The 27,098-nt window shown below is 31.5% G+C and overlaps 7 protein-coding genes across 8 annotated transcripts; 5 read left to right on the forward strand and 2 right to left on the reverse strand.

Annotated features, from left to right (window-relative positions):
- Window positions 1-48: 48 nt before the first annotated feature.
- On the reverse strand, window positions 49-2,093 carry Naa80 (N-alpha-acetyltransferase 80). The gene is made up of 3 exons (XM_070646494.1): window positions 1,857-2,093; window positions 1,731-1,791; window positions 49-1,614 (listed from the first exon to the last, which is right to left on the reverse strand). Exons 1-3 carry the CDS (start codon window positions 1,946-1,948, stop codon window positions 130-132), a joined length of 1,638 nt encoding a protein of 545 aa, XP_070502595.1. The 5' UTR covers window positions 1,949-2,093; the 3' UTR covers window positions 49-129.
- A 1,197-nt stretch (window positions 2,094-3,290) lies between these two features.
- Window positions 3,291-4,357, forward strand: LOC139095214 (RNA-binding protein 42). The gene has a single exon (XM_070646495.1). It carries the CDS (start codon window positions 3,368-3,370, stop codon window positions 4,289-4,291), a length of 924 nt encoding a protein of 307 aa, XP_070502596.1. The 5' UTR covers window positions 3,291-3,367; the 3' UTR covers window positions 4,292-4,357.
- Window positions 4,358-4,473: 116 nt separating this feature from the next.
- MED6 (mediator complex subunit 6) lies at window positions 4,474-5,524 on the forward strand. The gene is made up of 2 exons (XM_070646498.1): window positions 4,474-5,060; window positions 5,121-5,524. Exons 1-2 carry the CDS (start codon window positions 4,610-4,612, stop codon window positions 5,441-5,443), a joined length of 774 nt encoding a protein of 257 aa, XP_070502599.1. The 5' UTR covers window positions 4,474-4,609; the 3' UTR covers window positions 5,444-5,524.
- Window positions 5,525-5,620: 96 nt separating this feature from the next.
- Window positions 5,621-7,068, forward strand: LOC139095215 (putative OPA3-like protein CG13603). 2 transcript variants are annotated; one of them, XM_070646497.1, is made up of 5 exons: window positions 5,621-5,761; window positions 6,100-6,358; window positions 6,418-6,575; window positions 6,630-6,794; window positions 6,868-7,068. In XM_070646497.1, exons 1-5 carry the CDS (start codon window positions 5,725-5,727, stop codon window positions 6,897-6,899), a joined length of 651 nt encoding a protein of 216 aa, XP_070502598.1. In that variant the 5' UTR covers window positions 5,621-5,724; the 3' UTR covers window positions 6,900-7,068. The 2 variants fall into 2 exon arrangements, with proteins under 2 accessions (XP_070502598.1, XP_070502597.1); XM_070646496.1 differs by having other exon boundaries at window positions 6,630-7,068.
- A 107-nt stretch (window positions 7,069-7,175) lies between these two features.
- Window positions 7,176-21,242, forward strand: PolA2 (DNA polymerase alpha subunit B). The gene is made up of 6 exons (XM_070646493.1): window positions 7,176-7,310; window positions 7,383-7,657; window positions 18,905-18,993; window positions 19,581-20,588; window positions 20,751-20,928; window positions 21,001-21,242. Exons 1-6 carry the CDS (start codon window positions 7,238-7,240, stop codon window positions 21,151-21,153), a joined length of 1,776 nt encoding a protein of 591 aa, XP_070502594.1. The 5' UTR covers window positions 7,176-7,237; the 3' UTR covers window positions 21,154-21,242.
- Window positions 21,243-23,030: 1,788 nt separating this feature from the next.
- On the reverse strand, window positions 23,031-24,067 carry LOC139095252 (uncharacterized). Its single transcript, XM_070646545.1, has 5 exons — window positions 24,023-24,067; window positions 23,864-23,945; window positions 23,782-23,806; window positions 23,669-23,718; window positions 23,031-23,609 (listed from the first exon to the last, which is right to left on the reverse strand). Exons 2-5 carry the CDS (start codon window positions 23,930-23,932, stop codon window positions 23,139-23,141), a joined length of 615 nt encoding a protein of 204 aa, XP_070502646.1. The 5' UTR covers window positions 23,933-23,945; window positions 24,023-24,067; the 3' UTR covers window positions 23,031-23,138.
- An 80-nt stretch (window positions 24,068-24,147) lies between these two features.
- On the forward strand, window positions 24,148-27,018 carry Pex11c (Peroxin 11c). Its single transcript, XM_070646544.1, has 3 exons — window positions 24,148-24,330; window positions 25,776-26,143; window positions 26,459-27,018. Exons 1-3 carry the CDS (start codon window positions 24,283-24,285, stop codon window positions 26,739-26,741), a joined length of 699 nt encoding a protein of 232 aa, XP_070502645.1. The 5' UTR covers window positions 24,148-24,282; the 3' UTR covers window positions 26,742-27,018.
- Window positions 27,019-27,098: the final 80 nt, after the last annotated feature.

The raw sequence follows: 27,098 nt of genomic DNA on the forward strand, positions 1-27,098 counted from the left end.
AAATACCGTTCAAAATACTGAATTCAAATTTTAAAAAACCGTTACGAGTAAATTTGTTAATTTAATAAAATTTGATTTATTCTCGCCTATAAGACTTAAATTTAATTTAATATATTTGATTTAATTAAGCTAATAATCAGTTAGATCTAATCCTAATATAATTGCATTATTTGAACAGCGAACTTTATCAACCCATTGATCATTATGTCTTCTTAATGACTCTTCTTGATGACAACTTGTTGATTCCACATCAGTTGTTGCTTTTTGATCATTATAAAGTGGTTCTAATTTTATCTCAGACGGACGCCTTATTGTAGTCCACCAATTATCGTCATTTGCTTTTTTGAATGACTCTTTCAGTTTTTGGAGATTATCAACAACATCCAGTTCCTCCTCGGCATCCTCCCACATTTCTATTGTGTCATCAGGTACATCTGGTACTTCCGGTGTCCTTAAAAAGTCAACAACCTCAAGATTTTTCACAATAATCCATTCCTCATTCTGATTAGCATGAAATTGACAATTTTCGAACTTAAAGTCAGCAATCCAGTGATCAGCTTTCAATTTTGTTAGTTCCTTTAAGATAATATAATTTAAATTTGTATAGCGTATCGAATGTTTAATTAACGTATTGTCATATTCATCCACAGGACGTTCAAAGAAATCTTGAAAGCACATTACACCAAAGCTTCTCAATTTATCCAGCAAATTAAGCTTAGCATCATACGACACAGCACTAATCATTATGTGAAAGCTTCTCGTTTCCTTTTCACGCTTAAAAATTTCATAGGAATAATAATATTTAATATCTTGTTGCTTGAAATCAAGCATTGAACACAGTCGGTCAATGAAACTTTTAGGACGTTCGATTTTGAAAGGAAATCCACTCAGCACTATGTCATTTTCCATTGTTAACTGTTGATTATAGTTGTGATCTTTTGTTGGATCATATACATCCTTTACTTCCTCTACAATCACTTCCGGTTCAATGTAATTCAAGTCCTTCTTTAAGTAAATCTTTTTCGATACATTATTGACTTCACCGTTTCCATAAACGCATATTGCATTAGTTAAATTAAATCCAATTTTCATGTAAAATTCACCACTATCGTATGTTGATAAGAAGATACTTTTAAGATGCAGCACTTCCTCACAGAACTTTTCAGCCTGTTTTATGAAAAATGTTCCTAAACCTTTGCCTCGAAACTCATGTCGAATGATCATGGACTCAATGAAGCATGCTTTATCATCTGCAGGAACTGGAACTAATCTTAAATGTCCCAGCACGTTGATTCGACTTCCAGTTTCCTGACAAATCATTGGTGCATCAATATTTTGTGAATTGAAAAATATGTCATTTATTATTGCATTTTCTTTCGTACTGTTTGACTTGCTATTTACGAAAGTCATGATTAATGACATTGGCAAGTCATCTTTGCTCGATCCCAAAATGGATAGTCTTTCTGAACGGGATTTGGGCCAAAAAGAATTAATTAATTTGATTGTTTCGTCTAGTAAGTTCGGCTGCTTGTGTATAGGAACCACTTTATAATACTTTTCACTTAAATCCTTCTTTTGGACCTTTTTGGATTTGAGTTTTCGTGCTGGAATTCCCTAAAATGATAAGAAGGAAAGTTGGTATTAGATTAAATCTGGAGGGTTTAAAGTTAAATCCTAGGATTAAAATTAAATCATCAAAATTCATCTAAGTAGGCACCAGTGGTACTTACATGATCAATTGAATATCCAGTCCAAAAGGTTAAGAAACACATGATCGATCGATAGTAGTATCTTAAAATATAAATAAAATTAACAGTGAGTAATAATGATCGTTGGATCTATAAATAGATAATCACATGTATGAAAGATGATGGCGAGATACAGAATTAGTAATAACATTTATAGGCAGGCACATATATGTATAACATAAAGAATTTGTTTTCTTCATTGTTTTTCGTCTGGCGGAACTTCGACGATGACTTTCTTCATATACTTTTTCTTTGTTATCGGTCGAAAAGGAAAGCTACAAGGTCCGCCGAATATTGATATCGGTTCGCACGGCTCATATCCAAGTTTTTGATAAAACTCGAACTTGTCAGTTGTGGACAAATAGATTTCATGTAGTTTCAAGCTTGCTTTACAATACTTTTCAGCCTCCATCATTAAATACTTTCCGATTCCTTGACCTCGTAAATTCTTCCATACTACAACAGATTCTATAAAACAGGCAAATGGTAAGGCAGGAATAGGCGTCAATTTCAAATGAGCCAGCACTGTTGGATCATTTACATTGTTATCACTTTTACTTTTTGTTACATTAATTAGCACTAAACATGTTGGTAATGAATCTTTTGATCCTGTAAGTGAATGTAATCGTGCACCTATGGAATGAATATTTTAGACACAGAAACATATATTAATTAGTCACACATGAATAATTTTTCGGTGATTATTCATCAAACTGAACCTATTGATCGTGGCCACTCCTCATTAATTAACTTAATTGTTTGATTTATAAGCTCGGGGAAATGATGAATTGGAACTACACTAAATTTGGACGTTTCCACTGATATCTTGCCCTGTTTAAAAGATCCACAGGTTGTTTTTTTATCAATTAATTGACTTTCCAAACATGCTAAACTTACCATTTTTAAATTAATTAAATTTTAATGTTTCCACAACAAATGCTACAAAATGAATGAAAATTTTGAGGGAAACAGGAACTATTTGCATCAGCTTTTCTTAAATGAACTTGAAAATTTTTTTCTTTTGCTTTTTACATACAAAATAATATGATACTTTCTATTTATAGAACGTTGAGGAAAAAAAGAAAATTCATTAACATGAAAATCATTAAACTCGGAAAAGTTTCACAAACACTTATAATTCGTTCATTCACAGCATTTTCCTTCAATCGTGAAACTATGTTTTTTTTTGTTTTTTTATTTCTATTTTTAATCCAATAAGAAAATTTACTTTTGGGTGATTCCACAAATGACTGGATGTTACTAAAATTGCTGGATCTTTTTTCACTGGAAATTTATTTTTTGAAAACTATCTTTACTAAGATCAAAATTTGATTGTTTTATCCTAAAGTTCAAAATTTGATTTTTGATCCTAAAGTTCAAAGTTTGATTTTTGATTCTGAAGTTCAATGTATGAACTTCAATTTAAATTTTGAGCTTCCGTTATATCTTAAATTTGGCAATTTCTGTCAACAATCATCAATTCACAAGAATTAAATGCAATCCATAGATTTGCCCATAAAGCTTCGTTAAGGGGCAGGAATTTGTTTACGATTATAAACATTTAAAGTTATAAATTTTAAAAAATTAATTATTTTAGTGGAAATCAAGCAAATAGCAAGATGGGAACTAAACGGAAGAATATGGAAGACGAAATGTCAAGATTTGAGCAAGAAATATCAAAGGAATTATTGAGAAGTAACGCAAATAACGCTCGTCCAATGTTTGTGCCATCTCAAGTGAAGCAATTTAATGCATATAATACAGTACCATCGAATAAAGTGATTATGAAGCCACCGGTTCCTGCACAAATGCCAACACCATCATTCAATCCAACTTTTCATCAAATTTCTAATAATCCAGTAATTGAAAAAAGTCCAATTGTCCTGTCTAGTGCTCCAAAGCTTTATACTCGACCGAATGTCCCGACGGTAGAGATTCCAGCACCAATGCCTGCATTTCAAGCAATGCCAAGTTCATCAATTGTTGGTCCTAATTTTGATATTAATAATCTGCAATTCGAAGTTACTGCAAAAGTACCAAAAAAGACAAAAGTCGAAAAAGCTCAACAGAATCTGAATGTTGAGGACATTGTCAAGGCAGCAAAAGCATCTTCGGCACTTCAATCATTTGGAAATAAAGACAAAAGGAAAATGGACAAGAAAACTGTTAGACAGGCAGGTGGAATTGTTTGGGAGGATCAAAGTTTAGCTGATTGGCCGGAAGATGATTTTAGAATCTTTTGTGGTGATTTAGGGAATGATGTTACGGACGAGCTCCTTACACGAACATTTAGTAAATTCCCATCATTTCAACGAGCTAAAGTCATTCGCGACAAACGAACTAACAAAACTAAAGGATACGGATTTGTAAGCTTCAAAGAACCTGCCGATTTTATCAAAGCAATGAAAGAATTTGATGGACGATACGTTGGATCACGTCCAATAAAGCTGAGAAAAAGTACGTGGAAGCAGCGAGGCATTGAGGAGCGAAAAAAGAAGGAAGCAGAGAAAAAGCAATTGCTTGATCTTATCAACAAGAATTAGAAATTTTAATTAATTAATTTATGAGATAATAAATAAACATAAGTCACTGCATAAATCATCAATCTATTCTATTTTGTTTATTATTCATGCTAAGATCCAGTGATCAAACGAACATGCTTTCAAAATTTCTCTAACGGATTTTTAAAATTCAAATTTTGTTATTAAACTTTTAAAAACAAAACAATCCTTGAATTCTTGCAACTTAATAGAAAATTTAATAATATTCATTGAAGTAAGGCATTTCCGATTCTAAAAATAACATCACATTAGATTGAAAGTATTCAGCACGTGAGTGAAAGTGTAGGAAACAAAAAAACGATGGCCAAGGAGAATCCACTTCATATTTCGTGGCACGACACAAATTTTCTTCCCTTTTTGAATGGATCTAATGTTCTGGATTATTTCTCGGACAAGTCAAACTCATTTTATGACAGAACATGCAATAATGAACAAGTTAAGATGCAACGGCAATCAATGGACAATCTTAAAAACATGGTTGGAACTGAATATATTTTACTTCATGTCAAGGAACCAATTCTGTATGTTGTGAGAAAGCAGCATAGACATTCGCCTGAAGAAACAACACCTTTAACTGATTATTATATCATTGCTGGACGAGTGTATCAAGCTCCAGATTTAGGGAATGTCTTTAATTCAAGATTACTGTCAACTGTGCATCACTTACAGCAAGCCTTTGATGAAGCTAATTCCTTTGCTCGATACCATCCTCAAAAGGGTTACTCTTGGGACTTTTCATCCACGAAAGCAGGTAAGCTTGTTGCTTAATTAATTTACAGTCACATAAATTTAATTAAATCTTATTCCTTAGTCACGGAAGAGAAAAAGGAAGTTAAGAAGGAGAAACCGAAAGAGGAACCAAGTAGTTATTTCCAACGTCAACGAGTCGATATATTGCTAGGAGAATTATTGAGGAAATTTCCAGTTCCACAAATTGCACCTGAACCGAATAAGCCTGAAGAAGACAAGAACTCGACAAGCAACAAAGCGGATGCAAATAAAAATGACCCAAGTAAGGTCACAATTAAACAGGAACCAGTTGATGAGGTTGTTAGCAACAATAATAGCACTGCGACAGTTCCAAATGTTCAAATTAAACAGGAACCTTCCGAAAAGAAGATGAAAATGGGCTAATTACCTTTCTCGATTATACAATAACTTTTTATAAATTAATTAATTATTTTAAATAAACTAGATGTTAATCAATCAAAAATACTCAAGCAACTGATTCATAAATTAAGAAAGTATTATTAATTTGAGTATGAAGCATGACTCACTGATAACGGTCGTAAAAAATTCAAATCGATCAGCCGAATATGTTTATTTTTTGCAGAAAAATTTCCAATTTGTGAAATTACAATTTTATTAATTTAAGTGCTTAATACTCCTTGAAGTGGCTTAAAGTAGACGCAATCATGGCCGTTGGAGCGTTTCCTGCAGCAAAACTCGGAGGTAATGTTTGTTCTTTTCGTTATTAGTGCTTAAATTTGAATTTTTCATTATCAAGCAAGGCAAGGATTTGCATTTTTAAGGAACTATAAAGAAAACATCCAGCGGCACTGATTTAAGTAGTTTATGGATATAGGTTCTTCAGAAGATATAGATTTGTACTCTAGTGACTTAGAATCTAGTTATTCATTGAAAATAGTCGGCATCAGCTTGCATTTGCTAAAGTTTTAACGGAAGTAACATGTTATATGACTCAACTTTATGCTTTGGCTGCATACAAAATTCCCTATTGATCTATCAAATTTGTCTGGTTCTCAATCTAATCATTAATCCATTTTCAGTTTTGGCACTAAAGCAAATTTCCAAGCCAATTGCCAATGTCCTAAAGACGAGAGCGAAAAGCAGTCCGTTCTTCCGTAAATACATCTGCATGCCTCCAGCTCAGTTTTATAATTATATGGAAGTAAAGATGAAAATGTTGGCACTGAACTTAGGAAAACCGACAGCTGTTCCGAAGTTAACGGAAGCAATGGCTATAGAATTAGGAGCTAATCTTTTAGGTGAAACTATCATTTTTGCCATAGGAGCTGGTCTTCTTATGTAAGGATGTACTTCTTGCTTTTGTCCAACTGGATGCTCATATTGTTTTATAATTTCAGACTAGAATATCAAAGACAGAGTAGAAAGGAGCTGCTTAAAGAACAGATGATTATGCAAGAGAAAATGGAATTGCAAGCTACGCTTAATGAACTCGCGTTTCAGGCAGAACGGCAGGATACCCAAATTAGAGAATTAACAAGAGTTATTGCTGATCTAGGTACGATTGACTTTTAGTGCAGTTATGATCCAGTAAATAATTAATTCCTTACAGATTCGAGATCGTGGACACCGAAAATACTAAACGATTTGGTTGGCAGGAAAAAGGCCCAATTGGAGGAACGCGGTGAAGACAATCCATTAGAATTGCTGCCTGAAAAGCCCAAAAGAACACCAAAAAAGGCAACAGAATCAAGTGATAAGAATTCAACAGACACTGGTAACGAACGGTCTTCTATTTTACTTAATGCGGTTCATTTTCTTATTGATGATTTAAAACTTTTGAATTATAGCGACGAAAACAGCACAAACGTCGAGCAAGTAAAGTCTTCGTCTAATAATGCTCTTGATCGAGCAATCAATGACTTATTTATTGATCAAAATGAAATAGAAGAAGATCGTTAGTTCACAAGTATGTGTTGAACGATTAAAAGAATTACGTGTAAAAAAATGTTTTAATTTTTGTAGTAAAATTAAGTTATGCTGAGTTATGATTTTTATGTTTTACTTAGAAATCAGGAAATAAAAATAACGGAAATAAAAAATTTGAAATTTTGACAGCAAAAATTGGAGGGAAAATTATTTTGAACAGTCAGTTTTTTTATGGTTAGAAAAGATCAGAAATAAACATTAATTAAATATAGTGAAATTAAAGTGATAATAATGAATATTGAAGGTTTACGAGAACAATTTGATGACCTTGGTGTAGATGCAACAGAAGAAGTCCTCGAAAGATGTAAGTAACACGAGAAAAATCAAGAAATTTCAATGACCGAAAAATTCTCATACAAAAAAATACAAAATTAAGGCTTAGAAATTTGCAAAACATACGATCTTGACGATGCCGCTGAATTTGTTGAGAAATGGATGGCTTACAGTATCTCAAATTTAAATGGAGCTGAACCGACAGTCGAATATCTTAATGAGATGGAAAATAAGCAGTATAAAAATGTACAAAGGAAAGTTTTGAAGCGATCAAGCCAGAAAGAATCGAGACTTAAAATTTACAATCGAGGAAATGATGATGAGATGAATGAGGAAGAGAATGAATTGCTTGGATCATATGTTACACTAACTCCAAAGGTACGTAAATGACATAAATCTTTGCAATATCTGCTTTACGATCGTATGCATTATTAAATGAATTTTATTGATCCTACCATCTTAATAAACCATTACTCAGCGTATCTATCTGTTATAAATTAAATCTCAATTAAATACAACAGCCTTTCCATTGAATTCAATCATATTTTCATCCGTACACAATTTCCAATTAACAACCACCAGCTTAATATCATTTTACTTCTCTCAGCCTATTCTGCTGATCTTTTTATTATTATTATTATTTACTATTCTCTTCACAAAGACTGCTATGTTGAAAAACTATTTGGCAAGAGAGAACTCGTGAGAGCGTAAATTGAGAGATCCAGTCGATACTTTTTTTTTGAGTCTTATAAGATAGATTCAAAAATGTCCATTAGTTTGAGTGCGATCATATAAGTGACTGGATGTGTTTTGTGTGTAAAAATTAAAAATTTTCTGTAGTGAATTATATACATAAGCATGTATAAAGCTCATGTCTGCGTTGAGATGCTAAAAAAAAATTTCAAATGTTACGAATAATCATATAAAGTTCATGACGTTTGCAGTTTTTTTAATCTCATTAATGAGCGATCTCCCGATCACAGGAGATTATCAATTTTGGGCATCAACAAGTGCCTGTATCGGTAAAGGTTTCGCGCCAAATCGCGTTAGTTTGTAAAACACAAAAAAAAATGTGAAGCGTTTGCGGAAGGAGCAATGAAAAAAACATTTTTCTTCTTCTATCCTCCATTCGGTCGAGTTTTCAACGATCCATTAATTTCTTCTTTGCTAATCTTATTTATTTCTTTTCTGTGTCGCAACATGACGGCAAAAAAACATGTATGAAAGGAGGAAAGAAATGAAGCCACGCCAAGGGGAAAAGTAAGAAAAAAAATTCAGGTTTCTCATACCTTCTTTTTCAACTTCTTTCTTGTTGTATGTTGTGTATTCCATTCTTTTTTTTATTATTTCAAGCAAATTTTCCAAAAGGGAAGTTTAGCTATTGTCTTAAGTTTGTCTGTCTGTGTCTATTGCTTTTCATACAGACTCGAGTTACAAGAGATTTAATTCTTTGTATTAATTAGCATATTATTTACGTAAATTAAAGGCAATTTATTAAAGCTCTTTAGGTTTTTTGAAAATTTAACGGTTAATATTAATTTGAATTGTGTTTTTGAACCAAATTTTGAACTTTAATTTTCAAAATTTTCATGACCGTTATTTTTCAAATATTTTAAAACCGTTAATTTTCAAAATATAAAGAGATATAATTCATAGCAAAAATGCGCTTCCAATGATCACGAGTGACCACATTTTATAGTAGTTTTTCCTTCTCCATCATCATTATTAAACTTTGTTTTTTTCACTCGGCGTAAGGAATGGAGTATAATATATTAAACTGTTTCATGTTCAATTGTACATGGGCATGTTGTATGGTATGGAGAAGAAACCAAGAAGAATTACAACAATTATCTTACATATACAATCTTAAAAATTTACTTACTCTAGGGTGCAACAACAATTCCAAGGCCAGTTTTAAAAAAAAAATTGATGATGAACTTAATGATCTTTTTCACTGAAGATTGTTTTAAAGGCAAGTAGAGAGACTCGACTCGCTAATACAAGCATAACTTTTTTCATTATATTTTCTTTTTTCATGCCTTTTTATTAGTTGAGACCCTTTTTTTATAATGATAGAGTATAGTGTGGAAGTAACAAAGAGTTCTTTAGAATTCTTATTTTTTTCATCATCATCTATATACAAAGATACATAAGTGTGTGATATTTGTAGAACCTAACTTAACTGAGAGAACAGAGAGCAATTTAAGTCATACAAGCAAGCGTCGTCAATTTTATTTTTCTTATGTGTTACTGCCACATACACTTAAGGAATTTAATACTTATTTTATTTTTTTAAATTTTTTTTTTTTCTTCAAGTAAATAAGAAAATTGCTCTGGAACGATTCAGTTTGTTTCGTTCGCTCCATCAAGACGCCTATCCGAGAGTGCCTTTTGAGTTTAATTTTCTTCAACTTTTTTTTGTTCTGTTCCTTCTTTTTTTCATCTTTTTTTTTTTTTTTTATTTCGGATACAAAAGGCTCAGGCAGAAAAAAATAAGAATTCTGATCCATTATTATTGTGTTTTGTGCCTTTTTCTCGCTTCCATCTCTCTCTCGTGTGTAGAGTAAAAGGAATTTTTTTTTTGTTGTTCCTTCTTCTAAGAGATGAAATTTACAAAAAAAAACCCAAGCCATGAATTCTTCATCTTCTTCATCATCATTTTTTATATTATTTGATCGATTGGACAGTCGTAAAAAATATTTTATTATACCGGCAGTGAATCAACATGTTTTCTGAAGACTATAAGAATTAGTTTTGTCTGTGAAAATAATAAAAAAGAATGGAAATAGTGTAAAAAAGACTTACAATAGTTAACATGTAAAAGGAAATTCAGTTGAGGGTGAAAAAATCATGGAACCATGATAATAATTAAAAAAAATTATTTATTTTTTTACATTCTGGTTACGGGAATATAATTTTTCGCAGTGAATTGAATTGACAATGGAAATGTGTATTTTTTTTAAAAGTCTGTATGAATTATATCGCCTTTATTATGGCTTGAAAAATAATACTCTGTGTGTGTTTATTTTCGGGTGCGAGATTGACGATAATAAAGTTTATTTAATTTCATTACTCTTGAAATCAAGACTGGATGAGGAATGGAATTTCTTTATTATACATTTTAATTTTGCGCGGGTTCACTCACCCTCCTCATTTAAATTACTCAATTGATCAGACATATTTGCACACATTTTTTACGATAAATTGAGAATTGAAAAATAGCGACAAACTTCTTTGATCGTGCGCGAATAAGAAGATACTTGAAAATTCTCATTTTAAAGATTCAAAAGTTAACGGCTTTTGAAAATTCAAATTGTAACGACTTTCAAAAATTCAAATTCAAGGGATTTCAAAGATTCAAAAACTAACGGCTTTCAAAAATTCAAATTTTCATGGATTTCAAAGATTTGAACTTTCTTAAGTTCAAATTTTGACCGCTATTTAAAGTTCAAATTTTGATTTTGTTCAAAAATTCAAATTTTAACGGCTTTTAAGCGTTCAACTCTTGATTTTACTCTAAATTTTGAATTTTTTTTACAATCCAGACAGAAATAAAGCAAATTGACTATACAGCAAGCCATCTAAGTGATGTTGATCGCATATTTTTGCGATAAGTCTGAAAAGAACAGTCCATATCATTGTCTACATGCTGAGCATTTGAATATAATTAACGCAAATTTACTGAGTCTTCTAATTCTTTTAAGCTGTACATCTGTAATAATTATTAGTATTGTTATGTAAAAGGGCTTGAGAAGAATAAGAAAAGACATAAAGTGGAAAAAAATCCCATGAAATGCGAAATGACTTTTAATTATGCTTTTTTTTAAAAAGAATTGAATTTAAAAAGATAAAAGAAATGAGAGAAACGATTACATGATGGAATGTAAATGTGCTGAGTTGTTGCTTTACATATTTTATAGAGTACAAAAATAATAATATGAAACCGCAAAAACAAAGTATATGTAAAGAAAAAAAATGAAGCCAATGTCGGAGTATTGTAATTCCTTTATGTAAATGCTCACTTCCTTTTTTTTAAAAAAAATTCATTTATATGCAAGATTGTATAGTAAAATGATCATGCACAATAAAGAAAGTTGGACGAAAAAAAATGTTACGTAATTTATTAATCAATGCTGTATAGAGAGAGAGCAATGGAAGTAAATGATCTTATTAACTTGTTGATTACAACCACAATTGTCTGATCTGAGGTTAAAGGTTATGAAATAATTTAATTCATCGCTTCATGTTGTATTAAATACATTCAAGTCACACATACTTTATTATTGGAAATGGAATAAATGATGATAATGAAAAACTCGACATTATTTTTTGCTGACAAAAAAAAAAGTCAGAAATATTAAATTTAGATTATAAATGAGCTATAAATAAGAAGTCATTCATATTTAATTATGTGAAAATTTTGCTGCTTCTTCTTCCATTGTTCATTCAAAAATTCTGGAAATAAGAATTCAAGATCAGTCGCATAAGAAATGCGTAAAATCACATTCACGTGTTGGGTTATTGTGCAATTTTCATTCCTAACTGTCATTCTCCTTGTTTTTATAATACAGCACAAAGTCACAGAGTTCATTTTACGAAAACAAAAAGAAACTTCTGTTGAATTTTTCATTTGTGTGGCTTTATTTTTGCGAAACAGAAATGTTTTAAACTTATTATAATGAAAAAGGCACAAGATGCACATGATGCAGTCTAAAATTTCTACCTAAGAGAACATAGAACATCCATAAAAATGTGTAATTTTGCAGCCGTAACATATATTTTATGTCTTGTGTAACACAATAAGAAGCCTAAAAAAAAGGAAGATATTTATCTACCTGTAAATATACATTCCATTTAACTTTATGGACATGCCAACAGAAAATTTCAGGTTTTTCATTCCTAAAAATCTCTTTTTCAATTTATTTTTCGTCTACAAGTTAAAAAAAAGGAATGAATCAAGTAGAATGTAACAAAAAAAAAAGATCGTTATTTTCTTGTCTATGCCTCTTTTCAATCCCACAACTACATAGACACAGCACAACAATAAAGAGATCTTAAAGTTAGGGTGTAAAATAATGCGATCAGAAAAGTAAAAAATCACCTCCGAACAAGTCCGGGATAATTATTTTGGAAAGTTGGAACTAGCAATTTTTTGATCGTACAATGACTGAGACAAACTATATATCCAGTTCGGCCATTAAAATTCTTATTATTAGCCTTCTTTATATTCAGTCAGAATGTTTTAAATGATTTAAAATTAACTTACGGCGTCTACCGAGATTCATGACGTAATTTGGATGAGAAGAACAAAAACAAGAACAAGAAACTTAAGACAAAAAGGGAAATAATGTTGAGTTTTGATTCTCACGCACTAGACGAGTGTGAAGGTAATTAAGGCATGAATTTAATTGCTTTTGGTGGGAATTGTGTGAAGCTTTGGGCTATGTTAGGCATAAAATTGAGGAATTTAGGGATCTAAGTAGTCAAAGTTTAAGTCTGAAAATTTTAAATCCGACGATTTAATTTTAATCTTAGGATTTAAGATTGAATTCGACTCAAAATCATTCCAATCTGAATGTTAATCGATCCACAGAATCTAAAAATTCGTTCCAATCTAAATCAAGACAAACAACAGCGGAAAACTATAAAAGGCCCCTATATACATCCAAGCATACCTTTAGATACTTCTTTTCCGCGAATTTAGATTCAATTCGAATGTTTAAGTCTAAGAAGGAACAACAAGAATAAGAACTATTAATTAACCGCTCTCTGTGCCTAGCGTCAATCTTCACGTATATATGTATATATCTCGCAACATTCGCATTGCGTTTACGACTGTGTTTGTTTGTTAAACGCCGAATCATTTTTTTTTTTTTTCAACCGAATAGCTTCTAAGCACAAGTTGAAGGTCAACAAACATTTTTTTTGTTTTGTGGTAAAGCCGAAAATTATTTTTATTAAAATTATTATATTTCTGACTCTGCGGTATGTTAAATATAAAAATTGGTAACGAATTGGACATTAGTAATAAGTCTATTTTTATTCGGCGCGGAATTGAGATTGATTGAAAACCAGGAAGCATAAAGGCTCTAAGTGAATTCAGAAAATAGAGAGTTTATATCTATATCGTTCTGGCCACAAGCATATTATGGCTTTATATAAGCCTTCTGTCAATGTCCTCTCAGTCGTGGACCATATATAATGTTTTATTTCGTTACAATTGAAATCACCTCTATTGTTCTTTTCATATTCTCTCTATAATTACCAATTCTTTTATTTTCACGCTTGCAAAGAGCCATAGAATACGCAAATTTACATCCAGAACGGAGGGAAATACAAAAAAAATCGTAAAAAAAAACTATCAACAAACCGTAAATCGAATGGAAATAATATAATATAATATAAAAAAATTGGAAAGGAAAGAGAAGAAGTTATGCAAATGATTGGTATTGTATGTCTTCCTTCTTTTATACTTTACTTGCTCTTTTTCCATCTCATCCCAAATACGAGCGATGATATTTACTGATTTAATGCCTTTTCGGAATCCAGCGCGAGAAAAAAAAAACATAATATAAAGACTGCCAATAAGTATTTCAGGTTTTGTGGTTTTTTGAACTTTTAAATTTCAATATGAACAAAAAATTTCTTTAATCAAATCGTGATTGAAAATAAGAAGAAGATGCCTGGTATAGAGATCAATTTTTATGTGGTCGGCGGAAACGCATTTCCAATGTTAATTCAATTGTTTCCTGGCGAAAAAGCATTTAAAAGTGGTCAAAGTTAAAAATGAAGAATTTTGAAATTTAACGGTCAAAAAATATTTGAAAATTAACGGTTTTCAAAGATTTGAATCTTTTTAAATCAGTTCAATCGAAGTTAACTGTCAAAAAATATTTGAAAATCAATGATGTTCAAAATTTTGAACTCTGATTTGAACCGGTTCAATCGGTTAAACAGACAAAATTTGAAAATTAGAAACATCGTTAAAACAGGCTAAAGAGTAATGATTGTTAATACACATCCAATACCATCCACTCATCTTCATTTATTCAGTACATAAAGCATTGAATAAGAGTGAATAAACAATACAAAAAAGCCTAAACACGATCATTGTTGACGTGAAATAATTCGAAATTTGAAGTGAAATGCTGGATAGAATGAATAAATAATTCGGAGAATTTAGAGTGAAAGCTACAAAAAACTCTGAGATATTCATTGCCAATGGAAGCTATTTATGAATAAGAAAAATTTTCTTTTTCTTTTATTCGCAAGACATCTGGATTTATTTTTGCATTCATAACATTTACATTCCTCGATATTATTTTTGAAATAAAAAGAAATACATAAATTCTGTCGGGGTTGACAGACACAGTCGCTATGTCGTTATCGTAATTAACCGGATATGATAGGAAGGAATGAGAACGCCGCAAAGAACGAAGGTCTAAAATTATGAAAAATTAAAATAAATTGTGGAATTCATTATTGTCCAGTGAAGCGAGCAAGTCCAGCACTTACCAATGATCATCATCATCACTTTCATTTTCAATGAGTTTGTGTCTAGTAGTCGCATTGAAGTTTTCTTTCCTTTGAAAAATTGTGACTAGATCCACACTCATTAAAAATGGCAGTGGCATAATTATACATCAATCTGTTGCGGCTGTTGACGTTTCATCGGAGGGAAGCATCGGAGCACGAACAAAATTTCCACAGAAGAAGAAACGACTACACGTAAAAAGCACAAAAAACTCGAAATCTTTTTTCCTTTTTCCTCTGTTTCGCGGTTTTTTTTCTCGTTCCTGTGCATCTCACTCTCTCTGGTTGTTTTGTTTACTTTTTTTGTTTTTGTGTATAAATTTCCACAACAGTTGTTTATGTTTTTTTTTACAATGCATTGCATAGTGCATTGGCAGTTGAAAATTGCGCAGTTATAATATGCCATGTACATACATAATTTTATTTTATTTTTCATTCTCTTTTTTCCTTCTTTTTCGATACTATGCTATTGTATCAAAAATTGTTATGTTTATGGGGAGATCACAAAAGCGAAACGCTAAAGAAGAAATTTTCATGCACAATTTTTTTGTTTTGTTTCTGCAATGATGCAGCAAAAATTGTTCTTAATGAATTTAATTAAGGCTAGAATATCAATTGGCAATGGTTTGTTTATCCATTTTCTTGAGTTTTGGGGTTTGGAAATTATTGGAATCTTGCAAGATCTTCCAATAAACGGATTTGGAGAACTTGAATTTATCATGAAAAGTAACGATTTTCAAAAATTTGAATGGTTCAGGAGTAACGATTTTCGATATTTTGAAATTTCTTTGGAATTAACGACTTTCAAAATTTTGAAACATTCAAAAATTTACGGTTTTCAAAATTTTGAATCTTCCAAAGCAACTCATAATTTTTAAAAATTAATTTTAACGGTTGCTGCTGTGATCTCAATCCAACTCTAAATTCTAAAAATTCAACAATTTGTGGACATAACAACATCAAATCCATCCACAATTACACAACAACAAAAAACAAAAAAACCAAAACAATTTTCGAAAGAGTTTAATGCACAAAAAAATTACAAATAAATCAGCTATGCTCGTGATGCAATTGCATTAAAGCATCTTCTCGGTGAGAAAAGTATGACATAGAATTCTCATCGCCTCTCAATTGCCATTTAAAACGTGAATTTATGTTGAAATAAGAAAAGAAATTGAGCACAAAAGGTCAAATCGAAATTCAATTCAAATCATTCAATGTTACGGTATTTCCTCAACATAACTTTGGTGAGACCGTGATCTAATTCCATGTACCATTGTGAAAATTGTTGACGTGTATTATTGAGTCTGATTTGACTAATTGTGTATTTGGTGGTTTAACGGCTTTTGTAATTTTGTGGCTGAAGGATGAACAGCATGTTAAGATAGCACAACTATGATTAAGGAACGAGAAAAAATTGTGTTGAAATTCAATGGAAAGACGCTTCATAAAAACATTTTAAGTACCAACTCACAGGGCGAGTATGAATCTAGTACACGGTTCAAGACGACATTTCAGTTTCCTTTTGAGCCATGAGAAAATATAAAAATATTTTCCCATCAAATGACATTTAAGTGTTGTGTACATAAAAAATAAAAGAGGGAATTGAAATGATTTTCAATTTAATATTCGTGACTAGATTATATGCTCGTCTATTAAGTTGGGAAGATAAACTTGCTAAAGATGAACTTCCTTGCCATCGTTTTTTATTTCTTGTTCGAGACATTTCAGCATAGAAACTCATTAAAAAGTGATTTGAAAGTTAAATAATAAAAAAAAAAGTTTTTGTTGTATGTAGAAATTGGTTGCTGTAGGAAGCATACACGATCATCAAATATGGAACAAACAAAAGAAAAAAAAAAGTAAAAGGAGAGAAGAGATCATCAGACATGCAATATTGCCACCAAAAGACTCATATTCTAACGTAAATTTTTGCCTTCAATTCAATAATAATGATAATTACTAAATTATTATGGAAAAAAATATGTAGCGTCACGTAAGAAATACAGCATATGGAATAGAAAACATTTTTTCAAGATGATCAGTCGATGATGCTTATTCTTTGGAAGGGAACATTTTTCTTTTTTGTTATTTCATCATTTTTATTCTTTTTATTTTTTTCGTTTTTCTCAACGATTCTGTTTTTTTTACTGATGCTATGCCTTCATCATAGGCTATTCTTTCAGCAATTTTCTTAATCATACATCTTCCTTTTTTTTCTCCTCCACTTCATTCTTCTTCATGGTCTTGTATCGAATTAAAGAAAGAGTAAATTGAAAGAATGGTTTAAAATGTTTCAGTGGTGGATAAAACAATACAGCACGTCGTGAATAGAAGGCAGGGATGTCGGTCGGTAGTTGATTGTGAACAAAAATTGGACACTCGCGTGATTTGAATGAGAATGTGTGGATTAAATTGATTTTAGGAAATTATTTGATTTAAAATTTAACGGAAGTTCAAAATTTGAATTTAGAAAGATCAAAATTTGGATCTTTGAAACTCATTTTTTCAAGTTCAAATTTTGAATTTGTCAAGTTCAAAATTTAAATTTATTCAGTTAAACATTGGAAATAATCAAGTTCAATAAAGAACTTGATGAACTTTTCAAGTGTTTGTGAGAATACCAAACCAGAAAATTTTCTTAATTGCCCCAAAATGGCTGCGAATTTCAGAATTTAATATTTTAAATGGAAAGATTCTGCCATAATTCTATTCAAAATGTCTCATTTTTGACAAATTGGCAATTAAGGACAATTTTGAAACTCATAAATCATTGATGTTGTTGACTCAGGACGCACTTTGATCCAATTTCTACATGATCTGTCTAAAGACCTTATTTTTATGCAGCATAAAATAAATCAAACAATGTATTAGAATATTCTCGAAATTAAAGACACAATTCTATTTCACACCAAGCGTCCCTGCCTCAAAATACTCCACAAACTCACTCAATTCGAACAAAAACGTCTAGATTAGATGTAGAATTGATTACTACACTTCACCATGAATGATTTTTTATAAATTTGATTATTAAGCAAAAAAAATCAATAATAAATGATCATGTTTCAGACTTACATTGTACAATTTGACTCTAGGATCTAACGATTTTGCTATTTAAAGTTGCCACATACTAGGAATTATAGACGTTAGATTTGAGGTAGAAAAAAAAATGAGAAAAATACGTTAAAAGCAGATTAAGTGATGTAGAATTGTTAAGGAACAACAAAAAAAAGGTTGAAAAGGTAGAAAAGAATGCCTTTAGAAATTTCTAGAGCACATAAGTCTTAAGAAGTAAGAAGATTTTTTAATAATTTTTTTTTTGATGCCTCAAAGGTAGTTCCGTTGAACGAAACAGATCATTAAGCCTTAAGTCTAGATAATTTGCATATTATTCATCATGAAAAAATCTTTATTGCACTGACAAGCAGCTTGTTGTAATTAACAGTTTTAATGTTAATTGTGTCTAGAGAATTTAAGTGACTTTCTATAAATTATGCCCAGATTAGGTCAAATTATTAATGGCAGCCAACTCTCGGTCATGTTGCAGACAAGTTGCTGTCATGTGGAGTTCAAGTTGTATGCCATAAAGCAGTAAACTTGCTGTCATGTGGCAATTATGTTGCTGCCATGGAGCAGTTAGTTTGCTGTCATATGGCAACCATGTTGCAGTCATGTAGCAGCTAAGTTTATGTCACGTGGCAACTATGTTGCAGTTATGAATTAGCCAAGTTGCTGCAATGTGGCGTCGAAATTATTGCTTGGATGTCATGTGGCCGTCATTTGATTGCCTTGAAAAATTTGTGCTGATCGGGATAGCATTAATTAAACTTTTTTATTTACTTACACTTTCCTTTAATCTTTTTCGGTAAATGATTTTATTATTTTTTTTGCCAATATTTAAGCTCCCATAAAATTGATTATAACAGAAGAGAAAGAGCAAAGAGAAACAATAGGAATATAAATTTACTTCCATAAACATTAAGATGGTAGAAGATAATAAGCAGAAGAAGCATTAAATTCCAAGAAATTTATTTTTTTTTGCTTACTTACTGAATATAATTTTTGGAAATTTCTTTTTTCTTGTTTCCACAGAATGATAAAAAGTCAGCTTCAAGACTTCATATTGGTACCCCTGATATGAAGTCGACGAATACCTTTAGTCCTGTGAGCTATTCACCTTTGTAAGTATTGAGTCATGACTTTTAGTTTTTTTTGTTGTTGTGTGTGATTGTCTTTGTAAGGAATGAAAAAAGGTAAAATGGAGAGGAAAAAGGCTGTTATGATTGGAATGTACTTAAGATTGTTTCTTTTTTTGTGTGTTATTGAATTGTCTGAAAGTTGATTTCACTAAATGAGATATTTTCTTGGCCTGAATATGCTTCTTGTTTGTGAAAATTCAGCATTTGATCATTCAATCTTGGCTTAACTCAGTAGGATTTAAAATAAATCCGACGGATTTAAATTAATCCAACGATATTTTATTGATGTTTTCTGAATTCCAATAGATAAATTGCCTAATCCATCAATTTTGAACTATCCACCCTAGTGAGTCAAGCATTATTGAGAGCAATCACATCTAGAATGATAAATTACTCATCATTCTCTGTTTTCTTGCTACAAAATTTGATTCATTCTTCATTATTTACTTTAACCATCAGAACGAATTTCCAACTTTAATTTTTTTGGTTGCGTCTTATGCCTTAATGCTTTTTTATTGTCTTATAACATTCCATGTTTAATGTACTTAAAAAAAAATTGTCTAATTTAGGACAACAACAAAGCGATCACGAATAGAATCAGGCAAGACGGGTAATGTAGTGTGTACATTTGGAAATTTTTCATCGACGGCATCAAATATTGTCAAAAGTTCCGAAACAGTCACAATAAGTCTTGCAAATTTATATGGAACACAATGGATGGATGACAAAGTTAAATTTATGACAACATCAATGAATGATGGACAATATGTGACAGAAAGAATATTTAAACTTGGTCATGAGTTTTTAAGGAAGATTGTTGTGGATGAGAAGCTTAATGATCAAATTACACTAAGTCATTGTGATGAGTTGTCTCAAGATAATGTCAAGTGTTTGGGAAAGATTGTTTGTGGTGGACGTTCTGAGAAGTTGGATCAAAAGTCGTGTACATTTATTGGATTTGATGAAAATAAGCTACGAATTACACAATTAGACATGACACGATTAAAGACACCAGTAAACATTTTCCCAGGTCAAGTTTGTGTTCTGGATGGAACGAATCCTAGAGGCAAGAACTTTACAATCACAGAGCTTCATGCTGAACGAATACTTGAAAATTGTACATATCCATCACGTTTGACAGAGCCATTAAGTTTCGTAATTGGATCAGGTCCATTTACATCAGACGATAACTTATCATTTGAATATCTTGATAAATTAATTGAAAATTGTCAAAATAACAAGCCTGACGTTCTCATTCTCACCGGGGCATTTTTTAATGCTAAATCAAAGCTCATCTTTGATCTTGCGACAGAAGTCGATGAACATTTTCGTAAAATGTTAAACAGTATGAGTGATAAATTAGGCGACGGTACAAAAATTGTTATTGTCGCATCACACGATGACATTAACAGCTCAGCATGCTTTCCCACGCGATCATATGGATTTAGTAATAAAAAAGGTTTCAGCAATAACATATTTCTCGCACCGGATCCGTGCATTTTAAACGTTAACGGTATTAAAATAGCTATGACTTCTGTCGACGTTACAAAACATTTAGCTGACTCAGAATTTTGCATGTAAGTATCGCATTACGTTCACTAATTTTTTGATTCAACACCCCAGAAAAATATACAGCATGTACATGCATTTTTGTGCATTTAACGTTAATATACAGTTTGAGGGGTAACAATTTTTATTGATGATTATTTATTCCTATTTGTTTTTAAATCAATATGTAGGAATGCGGGCGGTGATAAGATTCGTCGGTACATAAACTATTTATTTCATCAGAAATCCTTTTATCCATTATTTCCGCCTAAAATGCCAACTGATATTCGACTATTGCACGAATATGCAACGATTAACGAAATTCCACACATATTTATAGCTCCTAGTGATATGAAATATTATATGCGGGTAAGATACGGTTAGAGTCATGTCTAAAAAAAATCATTTTTATAACGCAATATATCTTTTCACCACAATTAGGACTTCAACAACTGCTTATGCTTAAATCCTGGTAGAATTAAAAATGAAAATTCTGATGGTACGTTCGCGCGTGTCATTGTTCAACCACCACCAAGGGAAAATAATGTTAAGGGTATCAGCTCATGGATTTCAGGACAAATCGTCTATCTTTAAATAGTTAATTTATAATTTAGCATTAATCATCTGTATTTCTTGTGTGTGATTGTAACTTATCACTTAATAAACTTTTTATTATGCACTAATGTGATCTGTATTGTCTATAGAGTAGCTATATGCTTTTTTTGTTGATGTTTCAGATTTATTAACTGATCGCGTTTGTTTTATAAATAAGAACTTCTCGGAATTAATATTTTTCATTCATTGTTGCGATTTTTGACTGCACTGCATTATTTTAGTCATCATGCATAAACTGTTTAAGTCAGTTAATTGAATGGAATGATATATTTATTTGTTAATTCTTGAAATTTTAATGTTTCATTCGGAAGTTTTAAGTTTCTATAATATGTCATGATTTATTGATAATTTTGAAACTAGAGGGTCAATTTGAGTTTAATCGTTGAAATTTAAAATATCGGCAGCGAAAAAGCAGCAGTGGCATAGTGGTTAAAGTGTCGGCCAATCGACTTTAACGATTTGGGTTAGATCTGGGAACCAGGGAAAGTCTAGTCTGATTTGGCTGCTTTTTCGCTATTTATAATCACAGCAACTCGGTTTGAGTATTCGAGACACACAAATTGTGGCTAGGTACATTGCATTGGTATATCTTGATCCATGCAAATCTTCAAAGTTGGAAGAAAGCAAAATGTCATTTAAAGAAAATGATCAAAAACACTTCTCCTGCATGTCTTTGCATCTTCGAGTTCTGTTAAAGTAGAATCATGTTTAGTTTTGAGCCATCTTACCTTCGTTTTGATAATTAGACAGAAAACAGTTCTAAACACTACTTAAGTCGAGCTAAACAGTACTGAAAGATGTAATAACTTATTAAATTTGAATCTTTGGTTCGGTATTAATGTTAGTTCGTTCAAATTATCATATCAGTCAGTAACAACTCGTTCTGTTCCGTTCCATAAAAGTATTCGAAAATGAATTGCCGTACAGAACAATTGTGATCCATGACCTCGTTCAGATGTTGTCTAAAATTCTCTCCATCTTTGGCTTCTAATTGCAAATTTCTATGATTACTCAAACTTCTAAAAATAAATAATTTTGATTGACATTTGTCACTCGGGTTTAGCTAAACTGATTAGAAATTTTGGGAAATACCTTTAATCTAAAATTAAACCTAAATTCATTTCACGTGCTATATTTCCTTATCAAAAATTAAATAACTTCATTATCTGTTCAACCCACTCGACTTAGACAACTTAGTCTATTCCACACTTCTTAGATAAGCCCTTGTCAGTTTAACAAATTATGATAAAACTTAATCTAAATTAGATGCGACTTTGATTTTTGAGTTTATTCCCCTAACAGGCAAAGGGACTGCTTTTGGGTACCAAGTGGTCAGAGCGTAGCCATGGGCGGCTTTTTAAGGAACGTGCTTTACTCCGAGGATTCAAAAACCGTTTATTTTGTAACGGTTTTTTATTTTTAAATTTTTTTGTTTGCTTTTTTTAAAAAATTTCAAAAATTAACGGTCAATAAATAAATTTTCTGGCTAATTCCCTGCATAGTGGTCTTTCTGTGATATGTAAGCCTACTATGTTGCCTGTTAGAATTCTAATGCTTCTAGTTCAGCAAACTACCCGATCGACACAGTTTGCTTATGTCAGCCAAATGACGAACACATGCCATCCAAGAGGTAATTTTAATGGCAGTTAACATGAAAATTGCCACTTAGTCGCCATTGGGAAGCCACTTGGTTACCATTCATAATTTGTGCCAATCGGGGAAGTTATAAATATTTATGAATTTTGAACCTGCTGTAACTTAATCTACAGAATCATAAAATTAGCCAGAATATTAAATATTTATTATTTTTATACACAATACTCATTTATTGCCTTTAGCCCTCGTAAAGAAAATGAAAAAAGGCTAGATTTTTTTTATATAATTTTTTTCCTCATATTTATTTATATACAATTGATTATTTTTTAGTACTTAAAAATCTCAAAACGATTTAATATTTATCACGATTATATATCATAGTTCCTATACTCATCATTATTCTCAGTTGTATTTTCAAGATTCACAGGTTCAAGTTCTGAATTAAATCCAGCCAATCCCGGCTCCTCATCATCATTTGCTATTCGTATGGCAGATGATGAGGATGTTGGGATATTTTGTGTATTTTCAGACTGTTCATGTGATTCACTGAGTGAATTTGTATTGTCTTCATCGCTTGAATCGTCACTAGTGGAGCTCTCACTACTCGTCGTCATACTTGAATCAGATGATGATAGGGCTTCAATATTATAGGTATTGCTGTTACTCTCATCTTCCCGTACTCGAACTCTTAAATGCTGCTCTAATAGAGGTATAATTGGTCGATTTCCTTGAATTTTCTTCTGATTCTGTATTACTCTTTGTATGAATCGATGGTGCTGTTCGAGTTTGGCATCACAAGGCAGACATATAACTTTTGGCAGGGGATCATAACGGCTCAACTAGAATTGAATTAAAATTTAAGGGAAAATTTTCGGTGGAAATTTCATGACGTACTCACATTAATCTTTAAATATACATTTATTTTCTGTTCTAGTTTCTTCTGTATACCTGAAAAATAAATCATATAATTACTATCAATAATGTCACCAACTTAAAATATGCTTTATTTACCTTCATCTGTGTATATATGAATTACCTAAAAATAATATTCAAATTAAACAAGTTTTTCATCATAAAAATGTCAGTTCCTTACATTTCTGTCAATTTGACTACAAAGACGACATATAAATCCTTCAATTTTACATTCCAGCATGGATCCCATGATGACTTTAACACTAATTTCAACACAAATTATTTCAAATTACTTTTTTAATATTTCCTTTTTTAAATTTATAAGTAGAGATCAACTTACTGTTGTGCTGCATGCACATTATAGACAGTATACGACCATGCTATTCCGACACAAATAAAGCATACAAGCATATTTGTGTATATCGGATAAAAACAAGCGTGAAGTTAGTGCCAGTTGAGAAAAATAACAGAGAGAATAAGATAATATGAGGAACTTGAGGAAGAAATAAGTATTTTTTTGGTTTTAACATTTAGTTTGTCAGCAGTTGCTCTTAAGGTGAAGTGGTTAAAAAAATTGATAAAATCCAGTCAGGCTCAATTATGGAGGAAATTTGTTCTATGCTGGACACTTATACTGGCCGTGATAAAGTGAGTGAAAAATTCATTTTTTGCAATTACAAAGTTCAAGGCAGTTCCATCATCTCTCTTTTTATTAATATGCAACAATCATTTCCGTCAATCTTCTTTTTATCCACGTTGACAGTCGATGACTTGACACAGAGACAGTTCCGATAAAAGAAAAGAAAAAGCATTCCTTTTGATGTTCTGTCTCACTTTCACTTTATCGTCTATCCACAATAGAAACAGAAACGTAAAATATAAAAACTGGATATTTTTATTGTAACAAAATCTATTTCCTCATTCATGCTTTTTTGTGCATTTATTAGAAAAATATTTCATGTATTTTAAAAGCCTTCGCACACCTCTTTTTGAGAATGGACACTCGGGTGGAAATTGCTAAGATACTTTCTGGTTTAATGTAGTTATGATTGATGAAGGAACTTGATTTGTATGGCAACAAGGAATACCTACCTGTTGGATGAACAATATTATGAAAGATATGATATATCCTAAGAGCTTTAATAATCTTAAGCTTATCGTGAACTGAACAATGACGTGTTGTCAACAAGACTTCGGAACTTGATCCTCCGTTCCTTCTTGTTAAAACAGAATTACTAGTTTTTAGATCCAAAAAGTTTAGAATGGCCCCAAATGTATAAATGATAAAATTATCTTCTAGGATTCGAACCCGTTTTCGTTAAATTCGAGTGATCTTCAAGATTTTTTGATCAATTCTATTGCATAATAACTTGGTCATAATAATTTTTTTATCCAGATGACAGAATCCTCTATGTAATGTATTTACAATACATTGAGATCCAACATATTTAAGGGATCTTCCTTTGAGGAACTCTGGTTCTATGACTTATTTCCTTGTTCGAAACGTTATTACTTCTAAGTTTCTGAAGAGGAAAGTGCACTTCTCCTACAACATAGACCGAATTGGGTTCGATCCCAAGTCCTATTTTTCGGTCGCATGCTCCTACTACAGAGCTAACAGGGGGTCGTTAGGGAGCGTGGCACAAAGCACACTTGAACCTTCTTTCTTATCTTATCGGATTTTATTGTATCACATAACAAATCCAGCAATTACGTTACGCTGACCTTCATTGCTTGCTGGATAAAATCCGAGATTGATCCCTCAAAAATCAACGACTAAGTCTTATAGATTAATTTAGAGCTTACGTCAACCTTTCTTTCATTATTCTCAAAAACTTCCAGTCATAGAATATCCAAACATTCTGAAATACAATCCCGAGTGCCCAAACCTTGTCAAAATAACTATGTGCAGAATATAAATTTCATAAAAGTTATATCACATGTTCATATACAACTAACGAAAAAAAAAGCAGCATGTAGGAACTGGTTCAAAAAACTTATATAGAATTAAAAAATCAAGTTTCTTATGTAAATGACTAGCTTTTAGAGCTTATACACTGTTATTCATTCTTTTCCTTATTTTTCTACTTTAGATTGTCAGAACATTATGCTACACGGCAAAGTTAATGTCAGCTGTTCAAAGCGATCGAGGCAACGATGACATTGCAAAGAAATTTGCAACATTTTCAACGAAAATGAGTCAAACAAGAGCCAATCTTCGATTGCTGGATGATCTTCCGATGATTAAGTATTCATTAGAATATGGATTTGGGGAGAATGAACCGGATAGATTGATGTCCAGAATTGGAGTCCTGACAAATATTATCGATCACCTTTATTATCCTGTTGACAAAATATGTTGGGCAATTGATGCTAAGATCCTTAATGTTAAGAATCCTGAAAGATGGGACACATTAAATTCACTGTTCTGGACATTAAGCATATACCTGAATTTAATGAAGTAAGTTTTATTGTTATCTATTTTTTTGCGATTTAGGTATGTCATCGACAGTATCTTTCCACCATTCCTTATCTCAAAATTACCATCAAAATGTATATCGAGACACTTCTGTCATTAGTTCCTTCAACAGAATATTTTTCCTTATCATTTGTTTTGAAAGTCGCAAATGGAATTTAAATCTCAGCAGCAAATCTTTCTTGCTGATTAAAAAACATCGATGTATTAAGATTGATTAAAAATGTAGTTCCAATTTGTCATAAATCATGACTTTTATAGACATATTATAAATATTTTCTGTATCTCTTCCATCCATAGGACAATTCGTCTAGTTTATATCATGCGCTTACATCGCAAAAATATTGATAAGATTGAGAATGAGAGTGCGGCAGCATTAAAGAAATTGGAGGCAAAAGAGAGGATGGAAGTGATAAGCATTTTCAGGTTGTCACTTGATTTTGTTCATGCTGCGTCGACACTTCCTCAAGGTTGGCTATGGGGTGGAAAATTTTCCACATTAGCTGTTGGATTAATTGGTAGCACGTCATCGCTGATTGGACTTTATCAGTATTTTGCGAGGAAGAGACTTGCCAAAAATTGAAACAAGAATTTACTGTATTTTTATCTATTTCTGTGTTTTTATTTCCACAACAAGTGCCTTGTTGCATGCCAAAAAGACAAAGAAATTATGCATTACTGCATTTATCAACAAACATTATAATGACAACATGATGGCTGGACCTATGAATATATGTATAAAATATTTAAATGACTCTTCTGAGACTTAATTCAAAATTTTAAACAAATTGTAAATATTATTATTGTAGTGTTAATATTCAAGTTTTCAAATAAAAAAGTTTATGCTCAAGTTCGTTAAATTTTACTCAAAAAACCGTTAATTTTTTATTCAAATTTTATGCTTCAATTTCGTTAAGTTCAAAAATTTGAATTTTAAAAA

This window comes from Chironomus tepperi, unplaced genomic scaffold (genome assembly GCF_022539635.2).
Source record: "Chironomus tepperi strain 1889 unplaced genomic scaffold, CSIRO-AGI_Ctep_v1 contig_364, whole genome shotgun sequence".
Taxonomy (NCBI): domain Eukaryota; kingdom Metazoa; phylum Arthropoda; class Insecta; order Diptera; family Chironomidae; genus Chironomus; species Chironomus tepperi.

Coding starts and splice junctions, on each gene's coding strand:
- LOC139095214 (XM_070646495.1), top strand. CDS start 3,368: ATGGGAACTAAACGGAAGAATATGGAAGACGAAATGTCAAGATTTGAG.
- Pex11c (XM_070646544.1), top strand. CDS start 24,283: ATGGAGGAAATTTGTTCTATGCTGGACACTTATACTGGCCGTGATAAA. Junction 24,331..25,775: donor CTTATACTGGCCGTGATAAA/GTGAGTGAAAAA, acceptor TTTCTACTTTAG/ATTGTCAGAACATTATGCTA. Junction 26,144..26,458: donor ATATACCTGAATTTAATGAA/GTAAGTTTTATT, acceptor TTCCATCCATAG/GACAATTCGTCTAGTTTATA.
- LOC139095215 (XM_070646496.1), top strand. CDS start 5,725: ATGGCCGTTGGAGCGTTTCCTGCAGCAAAACTCGGAG. Junction 6,359..6,417: donor ATAGGAGCTGGTCTTCTTAT/GTAAGGATGTAC, acceptor TTATAATTTCAG/ACTAGAATATCAAAGACAGA. Junction 6,576..6,629: donor AAGAGTTATTGCTGATCTAG/GTACGATTGACT, acceptor AATTCCTTACAG/ATTCGAGATCGTGGACACCG.
- LOC139095252 (XM_070646545.1), bottom strand. CDS start 23,932: ATGGGATCCATGCTGGAATGTAAAATTGAAGGATTTATATGTCGTCTT. Junction 23,719..23,781: donor TCATATATACACAGATGAAG/GTAAATAAAGCA, acceptor TTTATTTTTCAG/GTATACAGAAGAAACTAGAA. Junction 23,610..23,668: donor ATGTATATTTAAAGATTAAT/GTGAGTACGTCA, acceptor ATTCAATTCTAG/TTGAGCCGTTATGATCCCCT.
- Naa80 (XM_070646494.1), bottom strand. CDS start 1,948: ATGAAGAAAACAAATTCTTTATGTTATACATATATGTGCCTGCCTATA. Junction 1,792..1,856: donor CGCCATCATCTTTCATACAT/GTGATTATCTAT, acceptor TTATATTTTAAG/ATACTACTATCGATCGATCA. Junction 1,615..1,730: donor CTGGATATTCAATTGATCAT/GTAAGTACCACT, acceptor TTATCATTTTAG/GGAATTCCAGCACGAAAACT.
- MED6 (XM_070646498.1), top strand. CDS start 4,610: ATGGCCAAGGAGAATCCACTTCATATTTCGTGGCACGACACAAATTTT. Junction 5,061..5,120: donor CTTTTCATCCACGAAAGCAG/GTAAGCTTGTTG, acceptor CTTATTCCTTAG/TCACGGAAGAGAAAAAGGAA.
- PolA2 (XM_070646493.1), top strand. CDS start 7,238: ATGAATATTGAAGGTTTACGAGAACAATTTGATGACCTTGGTGTAGAT. Junction 7,658..18,904: donor ATGTTACACTAACTCCAAAG/GTACGTAAATGA, acceptor TTGTTTCCACAG/AATGATAAAAAGTCAGCTTC. Junction 18,994..19,580: donor CCTGTGAGCTATTCACCTTT/GTAAGTATTGAG, acceptor TGTCTAATTTAG/GACAACAACAAAGCGATCAC.